The sequence below is a fragment of the Acanthisitta chloris genome, unplaced genomic scaffold (genome assembly GCF_000695815.1).
Source record: "Acanthisitta chloris isolate BGI_N310 unplaced genomic scaffold, ASM69581v1 scaffold16381, whole genome shotgun sequence".
Taxonomy (NCBI): domain Eukaryota; kingdom Metazoa; phylum Chordata; class Aves; order Passeriformes; family Acanthisittidae; genus Acanthisitta; species Acanthisitta chloris.
This window is the reverse complement of record NW_008655616.1, coordinates 46,735-58,059: the sequence shown is the minus strand read 5'-3', so window position 1 is coordinate 58,059 and position 11,325 is coordinate 46,735. Positions and strand designations below refer to the sequence as shown.

General features: G+C 38.1%; 1 protein-coding gene across 1 annotated transcript in view; it reads left to right on the top strand.

Moving 5' to 3' along the window:
* Nucleotides 1-3,929: 3,929 nt before the first annotated feature.
* Nucleotides 3,930-11,325, top strand: part of LOC103811043 (regulating synaptic membrane exocytosis protein 2-like) — a gene marked incomplete at both ends in the record, with an annotated part of 50,685 nt that continues 43,289 nt past the window's right edge. Inside the window, one exon of the mRNA XM_009083988.1 lies at nucleotides 3,930-4,855. Within this exon, the coding sequence (XP_009082236.1) occupies nucleotides 3,930-4,855 (926 nt within the window). The remainder of the gene's footprint in view (nucleotides 4,856-11,325) is intronic.

Below are 11,325 nucleotides of genomic sequence, written 5' to 3'. Positions count from 1 at the left end.
TCACCTGGAAGTACATGATGAAAGGCTTTTATTAAGGTATCTTTAAGGTAGTTAATGGTGAGAAATGGATTAGACAAAGGCTTATGAAGGTGAGTGGGAATTAGCTAGGGATCTAAAAATACAGCAGATTTTTGATAGTAGTGACTGGCCGTAAGTTTTCACGAGTCTTGTTCCTCCTGGCATGATTTCATAATGCTGGTTTAAAATGTCTAGCATACATTGTATAGCTGTGTTTTTAGCAGGTATTTTTAAAATTTAAAAAGTGTTGAATATTAAAGGGGGTTAATTGCGCTGTGATGACCAGTAAAGAGAATGACAAGCTTGAATGCTAAGTGTTGTAGTGACTGCAGGGCAGGATGAGCCCTCTCCTGACAGCAGGTTTCTGGCTGATTGGGTATACAGGTATAGTTAATTTATTTCTGATGGATAGGATTACAATTTCTGGCATTTGATCCCAGTAGTGAAGTTAGATGCCTTCAACAGGAATGAAATTAATTAGAAAGAGAGTTTGATAGTGCCAGTCAACATAGGCCAGGAATTGAGTTAGTTACCTTTATGTATCAGGCTCCTTTCTCTGAAGAAAAACACTGCATTTTCAGGTAGGTCCTTTTTCTTGCGTGTGGCCTAGTAGTTGCCACATGCAGGGCACCTGTGCAAAGCTTTTTCCTTCCTGAAAGGTTGGAATAGATTGAGGACCCATCTGCTCTTTACATTCCTGTCAGCCAGAGATGTTGCTTATATATTAATGTCTTAGCAATAAAATGGAGGGAGGAATATGACTCTTTGTGGTAAATGTAGCACAGAAGGTTAGCAAATGTTTGTGCAACTGGTATAAAAGTATAATGCTAACTTGGCGCATCTTCCTCTCGTTCGTATAGTTCATGCTAGAAAAAAAAGGCAGATTTTTTTGTAAATCTTGTGCCAGTTCATCAGACAATGAGTTTTCCTAATAGAAATACATTTTCCTCAGCAAAAAGTCTACAATATTGTTTTCACTTATGCAGAAATCCATCTATTTTATCCCCTTACCCTCTCCCCCATGACATTATAGTGGTAATGTTTCAGGAAGACATTTCTCTACTATTCTATGCATCTGTATGAGTACACTGCAACATGGAATCATATTTATATATATAGATATAAATATATACACACACACAAACGTATGTGGCGAATGTGTGCACTTATATAATCTATTTGTAGCGAAAACAATTCTTACTCTTCTGTTGTTTATATTACTATAGATACAAGTATGTAGATGTTTCATACTGAAGCATGTGTACACTCAGACTGCTCCAAGGCATGTGTGAGATTTGTCAAACTAGATTCTGTCTGGTTTTGTGTCTTACACAGTTCATCATGGAGTTGATCCTATAAACCATAGTTACTATAGTGTTTTAATGCTTTGGAGGATCATATCTATGCAAAAATCTGTGGCTGTGAATACAGCTTGATCTATAGGTAATATAGACTTAGTATACACGCTGTATTAACAGTATATTATGTGTACATTTCGTGTGCACACATACTTGTCTCAGTCATGCAATGAGATCCATGAATGCCATATCTGCTGAGTGCCATTTATTTCAATTGGACTTGCATAGAGGTAAAAAGATTTTTCCTATACGTGGGACATAACTGTGGAGGGCAAATTATGCAGATTTTTACTGTAGGCATGGCAGATATTTTAAAGGATTAGATAATTTGCCACTGGAACAATTTATTTTGGAATGTGGTAGATTTTTTATCAGATGAAGTTTTTAAGTGACAAATATTTATCTCCCTTAAAATATTTCTGCATCTAATCTCTGTTGTCTTAATGAAAACTTACATGTCTTTGCAAACTGTCTGCATTCTGGTAGTTCTGTTGTCCTAATTGTCCATTCCCGATGGCCATTCTGGTTTTAGACTTATGAAACTCTGTTCATGTTACATTAGAGTGATTCAACTTGAGTCCCCAGTAGCAGAATCCATAGAGATTTTGTTAAACTTACAGAGGTTATGATTTGTGCTGGTACTAACATGGCACTGTAATAAGACAGATAGGACATCTTAGCTTCACCATAAGCAAATAGGAATCTGCATGATGCTTACTTATACTACTTGTCATGCTTCGCAAGAAGAGTTTCACTTTTGCAAGATTGAATTAGTTTTCTCATTTGTAGATGCCGTTGTAAAGCTAATGTACTTTAAGGCAAGACTGAGTCCAAATCTTTCAAGCACAGTTTAATGACCCTGTGTGGTGCTTAAGACAGTACAGGATGCCAGTTTGCCCAGTCACCCCCTGCACTCAAACTGTGCTCAGACAGATGTGGTTTTCCCCTGCTGAGCAGAGACTGCACTTCCTTTCTGGCAGTGAGAAGAGCATTTTCTCTCCTGTCAGCTGGTCAGAGCCTTCTCTACTGTCCTGAGCACCTAAGAGAGGCTGTTTCTCCTTCTCCTCTTCACTAAATTGAAGTGTTTGCTTTCTCCTTCTGGGACAACTGTGGCAACAGCAAGGCTGTGTATTTGATCACCTTTCTCCCATCCTTCTAAGCACTACCCTGGTTGCTGCCCTTCACAGAATCACAGAATCAGTTCAGATTCTTCAAGATCAGTGGCCATTTTGTGAGGCTAGAAAACATTTTAAAAGGGATCTTAATTATAAAGATAGAACTAAATATAAAAAGAAAGGACTGACAACACAAAAATAGCTTCACATATATATTTTTATATACATATAAAGATTGAGCTGGTCTATATTATCCCAGAGAAGGCTCACCACAGTCTCTTTTATCCACATCTGGGATCTTTGCACCAGTTTCCTGCAGCTAGCTTCTTCAGATCTGTCTAGGGTGAAAAGCCAAGCAGGAGTCAGGACACATCTGGAAGCAGCATTTTAAATGCTCATTACCCTGTTAGGATTGATAAAAGCAGGATTTGAAGCTCCAGTTTGTTTTTTCCCTGTGAATCACTACTCCCTATGTAACTGATTCCCTCTAATCACATAGCAAACAATGTCATATCAAACAAATAGAACACATAACATTTGTGCTATAGTCCAGACACACTCTATTAAAATATTGCATACAAAAGAAATCACATGCTTTAGTCTATTATTTGTCAGTGTCAGGAAAGAATATCTGTTGATAATTCTTTTCCCACCTTTCTCTGAAGCTTCAGGAGTTGTCTATGGCTAGGTGGCATCTATGGCAAACAGTCAGTGTTTTGCCTGTTACAACAGTTCCATTCTGGTATCTGGCTGGTGTGCCTTGCTCAAGTGCTTGGGCTAATACTACTGCCATCCCTATAGGGATGTGAAGAATTCTTTTGTCAACTCATATAGGCAGGACTTTGAAAACTTTTTCCCTTATATACAGCACAAAAAAAGTGTTGTTTTCTGAGTTCAAGGACTTCTGACTTTATCTGATTTAGACGTGTAACGCCATTGGATCTTTGTTTTCTGCCCTTGGCACACATATAGCTCTGTGGGAACTGAAATGTATGTTTTTGAGCAATAATGGCTGCTAAAAGAGCAAACTGACTGAATGATCCTTCTAGGCTTAATTTCTATGGTGATTATAAAACCCTATAAAAGAGAAGGATATGGTCAAGTTATGTTGCTGTAAAATGATTACAAAGGATTATGAAATGTTGGTACTTGTAAAGTGGTGTAAGTATTTGTATTCTATATTTTAAAATGTTGTATTAGCATTTTTCCTTTAAAGCTGTTTTTTATTTAAACTGTGCACCACAAGCAGATTTGTAGCATGACATGCTTTCTTTAATTTAGGACAGGAAATGTGAGGGCACATTTACAAAGAAGTGCAATAAACAGATTTTTTTCTGTGAGATGATCATTCTATAATTTAATTAGCATTAACTGTATGTTTGTGCTACATAACATATTGACAGAATTCTCTTTCTGCTTTCTTGTCACAATTATTTAGGAAAAGAAGCCCATCAATATCAAGAGAACAGAACAGAAGATACGACCAAAGGGACGAGAGAGACGAATATTCACAGTATGCTACATCAGACAGTGCGATGCCCAGGTCACCATCAGATTATTCAGATAGGCGGTCACAGCGTGGGCCTCAGTTATATGAAGAACCTGAACTGGGTGATTATAGAGATTCCAACAGAAGGAGCCGCAGGCGTTCCAAGGAGTATCCGGTAGAAGAAGAAGATGCACAAAGCAGGGAAGAATATGAACGGCAGCGGAGGGAAGAGGAATACCAGGCACGATACCGAAGTGATCCTAATTTGGCTCGTTATCCAGTCAAGCCACAACCATATGAGGAACAAATGCGTATCCATGCTGAAGTGTCCCGGGCGCGTCATGAACGGAGACATAGTGATGTCTCATTGGCAAATACAGAGTTGGAAGATTCTCGGATGTCCATGCTCAGGATGGAACGACCGTCAAGACAAAGATCAGTGTCTGAGCGCAGGGCTGCCATGGAAAATCAACGTTCATACTCTATGGAAAGAACTCGAGAGGCTCAGGGACCAAGTCCCAATCGTCAGAGGACCACAAATCATAGCCCTCCTACACCTAGGAGGAGTCCAATTCCTCTGGAAAGACCAGACATGAGGCGCTCTGATTCATTAAGGAAACAGCACCATTTGGATCCCAATTCTGCCGTACGGAAAACAAAACGTGAAAAGATGGAGACCATGTTACGGAATGATTCACTTAGCTCCGACCAGTCTGAATCTGTCAGACCTCCACCACCAAAACCCCATAAAACGAAAAAGGGAGGTAAAATGCGCCAGGTTTCATTAAGTAGCTCAGAAGAAGAATTGGCATCCACTCCAGAATATACAAGTTGTGATGATGTAGAGATTGAAAGTGAAAGTGTTAGTGAAAAAGGTAAGATTTCTAATTTTTTGTTCGTTTCAATACATAGATGTGATTTAGTTTCCATTACAGTGTATGTTTATTTAACTTACTTAAATTGATTGCAACCACGTATCTACAGTCCTTCACAGATGTCTCAAAATTGTTGCAATGGGAAGTAGTTTTTTTTCTGATTTTGTGTTTCATTTACTTAAATCTAAATGTAATATAATGATTTACATGGATAAGAACATCACAGCTACTGGAGTGTTTGTATATGTTAAAGGAAAGGACACGCCTATTGAAAAACCTGTCAGTGAAATCTGCAAAGTATCTACAGCTGGGCTGTCATATAAGGCCATGGTTTCATGTCCATTAATACCAGATTTGTGTGCTCCTGGATCACAATGAGTGCATATTTGATCTGGATCAAGTGTGTGCGCATGACCGCATTTTTGTTGAATTAACCAGAGCACATGATACAGACCTTATGCCGGTTTCATTCTGTCTGCTGCAGGTTAAAAAGCATCAGATCTGCAAAAGCACCTGTGTGTATAAAGTTAACCCATTCAAGTTTTGAAACAAATTTAAAATGACTGATGCGGTTCATATCAACTGAGGTTTCTTTTTCTTGTGGTGCTATGGTGCTTTTTGGTTTTAGTGCTTTTTAGGATTAATGTTGGAGTTACTCCATTGTCATAAAGAAAAGCTAAGATTGATTGAAATGATTCCCAGCCTATACAGTGGTAATGTATAACTTAAATATGAAAGTATTTGGGACCATCAGTTTAAACTGAATCAAATGAATGTTATTAGTTCACTTACCTTGTATGTTGTTGGTTTAAAGTACACTAGTATTAACCTTTTTTCGGTTATTATTCTTATGCTAATGATGCTTTACTACTTCTCCTGAACGTTCATCTGCTGTTGTGGATTGAGGATAGAAAATTTGCTACTATTTATTTATTAATATTGCTATCAAATTTGTTCTGAAGCAAGTAAGTAATTGGACTTAGTGAAATAACTCTGAATTTCCATATGTCAATGTCAGCAACTTTGGTCTGGTAAGTAGGGAGCAAGGTAGTGTAGAATGGAAGGAAATTTCACCTAGGTAAAAGTAGATAGTTACATGCTCTTACATGAAACAACTGTGCTGAAACCTTGACCCCGTTAGTCTTCCTGATGAGTAGACAAACATTCTACCAACTTTATGGCATTCATGATTTTGTTTCTAGAAGCAACCTTGAGGAAAATAGGAACAATTAATATATGGGAAATAGTAACAAAGTGCTTATCTATGGAAATTTGGCATAGGAAACATAGTAGATATAATACTATACAAACTATATTTTTTTACATATGACATATAAAACATACACATTTAGGATTACAAAAGCATAGAATTGTTTAGGTTGGAAAAGATTATTGAGTCCAGTCATTAATCTAGCACTTCCATGGCTACACATAAATAACCCTTGTCTTTGCTACTGCATGGATCTCCATTCCCTACGCCCACTGAGACAGCAGACTGAAGGACCTCACTAGCACAATGTCCCTCAGACACTGGTGTGCTGCCCCCAGGCTTATCTGTATCAAGCCTGGTTTTATGCCTTTCCCCCATCCATCCCAGTTTAAAGCTCTCAGTGAGCCCTGTTTATAACTGTGCAAAGATCCTTTTTCCCTTTTGAGACAGATGAACCCCATTTGTAGTCAGCAGGCCTGGTGTCATGTAAACTGTAAACAGGATCAAAACCCCAAAAATTCTGCTCGTGACACCAGACTCAGAGTCATTTATTGATCTGCTGGATCTTCCTTTCTTCCCTTATCATTCCCTGCTACTGGAATGGTAGAGGAGAAGACCACTTGTGCCACAAGTCATCCCAAGGCCCGGAATTCTCACTTTGATTGCCCTTGGACTTCTTATTGCCTCTTCTTTGCTGCCTACATGAAAAATTCATAATGGCTGAGGGCTGTTCCAGGATAAGAACCTTATCCTTCACATCTTTGACCTGGATCCCAGGGATGCACCAGACTTCCCCAAGAAGTGGTCCAATCTGCATATTGAGCCTTGTGCTCCCTGAAGACAGGAGTTTAAAACATGCTATGCAATGTTAGATTCTCTGTGATAATAATGATGTCACAAAACTTACCACTTCGACTTAAATAATTTTGTATTTTAAGTGTCAAAGAAATCATTCTTATTGATAGCAATAGTTAATAATAATGAAAATGTCATATCTGTGCCGATTTCTGAAGCAGTGAATGAAGCTAAATATTTATTTTATAGATTAATTTAAAAAAATTGCAAAATTTTGCAGGAAGAAATTTTCTCTGTATTAGGCTTTGTTAATCTTGACCCAATTACTGTAAGCACTTTGTCATGACATAAAGAATGTAACCGTGTCAGCGTGGCCCAGTGGACTGTGGCTGGAACCTGTATGAAAAACCCCCCTGGTTTTTCATAAAAGATGAAAGCAACTGATTGAACTGGGGAAGTGATCCACCTGCTTCTGCCTGCCTGCTTCCAGCCTGAGCTGGGTGCTCCTGGACTGGGAGGCAGTGACAGTGCATGGTACAGGCATTCAGCCCAGCAGTAGCACTTGTATCTGAAGCCAGAGCCAGCTGGTGCCAGCCTCGGCAGACCAGGTCACAATATCAAACAATATCCTCAGACCGGTTCCTACTTCTCCCCCACTGTCTAATCCCTGGAGTGGAACCTCCAGAAAAGTGTTTGAGTAATTTGTCTTCTGCTATGCATGGGGGAGGAGGGAAGACATCTTCTAGGATGAGGGGGAAGAGTGATTCTCATTACCTAGATCCAGCCTTCACAGCTGTTGTAGATAGATGCAGAAAGTCCTACTTCATTCTTTTTATTTTCATGAATCTCTCTTACCATGTAAACCAGTCTGCTCTCAGAGTCTCTATAAGCAAATGATTTCTTCATGAATACCATCAGTAGGAATTCAACACCTAAACCACCATTAGTCTTCCTTGTATTGCAATACAATTATTTCCTTAATTGTTAAAATACTGTTAATTATTTTAAATATCTTGTATAAAAATGAGTTTCTCCTTCATCCAAATTACTTATTTTCTACCCTTTAAAAAGGCCTCAGACTTGAGGATTTCTCAGCTGTCCTTTTAAGCCACATACAAAGTCTGTTTGGCCAAAGATATAATGCTAAATATAAAATTGAATTTTGTGCAAGTCTTCAAACACATTGAAACTGACCTTAGTGACATAACTGAATACCAATTTACCAAATGGCCTCTGCCTTTTTCTGTGCATAGGATGAACAATTCTTGCGTGTTGTGCAATTCAAAATTTTCCGAAGCTCCCAACATTTTTTTCATGTTATCTAAGGGACTGTTCTTTACTCTTATGGTGAATATCAGGCTTCTTAAACTGCAAAGACAGCGTTCCTATTTGCAACACTTGTTGCCAGTGCTGGAGATCAGTGTAGCAAATGGTTCAAGGCTGTATCTCCATAGCAGAATTCACTGCCTGTCTTAGAAAATACACTTTGGAGAATTGAAAAAATGGTGACCATATGTTTTGGACCAAAATATTAGGTATATTGCTATTTTCCATAATACTGAAAGACCAAAAGTCATTAGAATGTTAAAGAAAAACAATTCTTGAAATGCCAATGCTTTTATGAAATCGTGACTTTTAAATGGCAGTAAAATAGATCCTCCACCAGTAAACCCAGAGATCATGATGGATTTATAAATGTTCTAGACTGTTCAAATCACTTATTCTTTCTTAAAACCATCTCAGTTTACATGGTTAAGTTCCAAGGCTCTGAGAAACATGGTTTATAAAGCAAGAACAGTTGTGGAGTTAATTGCAGTGAGCACTGAACTATGTCACCTACAGACCTCTAAATAAAGCTGGGTTTTGTGGTGTACAAGTTAGCCCAAGCCTTCTACATTCCTTGTCCAATTTAAGTGTCTTCTACTGTGAGGGAATGTTAAAGTATTTTCATTTGCATTTTCAGTTAGATGTTTGTCAGTGCAATTGTAAGGAATAGGCCTTAGGGGAGGTCGGAAAGGGCCCCCATAATTTGTCATCCAGCATGAAGCAGATATGAAGCAGACTGCTACAGGATTGTTCTGTGTGTCCACAGGCTTTACAGGCAGATTTAGAAAATCAAACAGTACCACTACCCATGTATTCCTTGTGGCAATACTGTCATACCTGCAGTCCACCAAAAGACCAATCTGAAGAGTCTTAACACAGCCACTGAGGAAAGCTAGTGGTCCCTGAGGCTGTCATACCCTCACTCAGAACAGAGGCACTAGAGAGGTGTTGGGGTTCCTTCTGCACCTTCCCCAAACATCTGAGTGTCCTAGATGTCCTACAGTTCTTTACAAATCTCAAACTCTAGGGTTCCAGCAAGAGATAGATTCTACATGAAAAAAGATTATTCATTCAAGGAAATCTAGGCACATGATAGCTCTAAATACTGATCTAATTTGGTCTAAATATAAAGTAGGTCATAGTAGATTTTCCAATGGTGGTAAACAGCTCAGGCATACGTGCATACCATGCTCCCAGACACCTTTCAGAGCACCCTGTGAGAGGTGTCTGTTTGCACAAACGGTGGCTGACATCTCATGTGGGTGGAAACTGTGGTGGGAAGGGCAAATGTGTTTGCATTTTGTCAGAGGTGCAGTTCTTAAGTTTAGTGTTTGCTCTCACTGTTCTTTCATTAAAACATGATAGTTTAGATGGATGCCTGTTTTTATTATTAAGGAAACTCATATGAATAGAAACCTAGAATAATTTAGATTGAAAAAGACCTATGAGATAAAGTCCAACCATTGACCTAGCAGTGTCAAGTTCACCACTAAACCATGTCCCTAAGTGTCATATCCATATGTCTTTTAAATACCTTGAGGAATGGTGACTCAACTACTTCCCTGGGCAGCCTGTTCCAGGGCTTGACAGCCCTCTCGGTGAGGAAATGTTTTGTAATATCCAATCTAAACCTCACCTGGCACAACATTGAGGCCATTTCCTTTCATTCTATTGCTTGTTACTTGGGAGAAGAGAGCAACTCCAGCTCATTATAAGCTCTTAGCAGAACATGTGGATAGACAGGCTTCAGTGATCTTAAAATCTTCAGTGTCCCTGTGTTGTTGATTGAAAGATGCAGAGCACAGGCTGTGTGAGCAGAAATATGTGTATGCAGGACAAGGGGTTAATATATGGTTCTTTGCCACTAAGTGCATTGAGATGTGGATGTATAGCATTGCATTGGCTGTGTTATGGTCATTTACAAACATGAATAACTGCGCTTTTTCATTATAGCAGTTAAAATGTCCTCATGTCTGGAACAGCTTGCAGGACCTACTTGTTTACTGCAGTATTGAAACCAACCTGGTAGAGATACCATTTAGTTTTTGACAGAGAATAAAGTCTGTTTGGAAACAATATATTTGTCACAAGTTTAAAAAAGTGTGGTAGCTCATGGTGTGAGGAGCAGAAAGCACACTTCCTGAGCACTGCTGCAGGAACAGTGCGTGTCTTACATGAGCAGAGATGCCAAGCAAGTGGGATTCCGTCACAGTGCTGTCACTTTTAAATTCTGAGAGATAAGGGACCTAATTTCAATCCTACTTGTGCCAGTTTCATACATCTTCAACAACTTTGGCTACAAAGTTACACTGAGCTAAATTAGATCAGAATGAGGCCATTGTTTCTAAAATTTGCTTCATTCAGGTTAGAGAGTTCCTGAAAGTCTAAGTTCTCTGGAACAAATTATACTAGAAAGCAAAATTTCAGGGCTGAGCTGCAGCACTTGAGCACAAAGGTTTGAAATGTCACACAATTTCAATATAGAAATATCTTAGAATTCAATGTACAAACTTTTCAATGGTCGTAAGAGAATAATTATTTAAAATACTGAAAAGTTTGACATGTTTTATTAAAAGACAGATTTGAGTGAATGACAAAATTTCTTCTTATTATTTCACTTAATATTGCAGTCTAGGAGATTGTGTTTTGTGTTTATAATGAAATAATTCTTTTATTAATAGAGACCTCTACATCTTATGTAAGGTAAATGTAGCTTAATGTATAAAGAGTTTGACTGGAAATTCAGAATTTTATTATTCTATATTTTCAAGCTTTCTCCTATGAACTGCCTCTATGTTAAGTGCAAATATAAGAAATATTGAGAGATAAGAAATATTACACTTTCTTCCTTATATGGTTAAGCAATGAAAAGTCACTGCTTTTGAAGTGCTTCTTACAACATTGAATAAGAAGTACTTTACTACTTAGAAATATTAGTATTGGCTATGATATTTTTCCTAGAAAAATATTTTTTAAAGATGCATTGATGAGAACAGAACTAGAATGTTTAAATGTGCAGAGAATTCTAATTGTAGAGAATGTTTTCTTTCTATTTTTGTCAAACCTTCTCCTATTTAGACACTTCTATGTACCTTAGAGGATAAATAAAAGGGGTTTGATCTATTGCAGCATTTAAAAG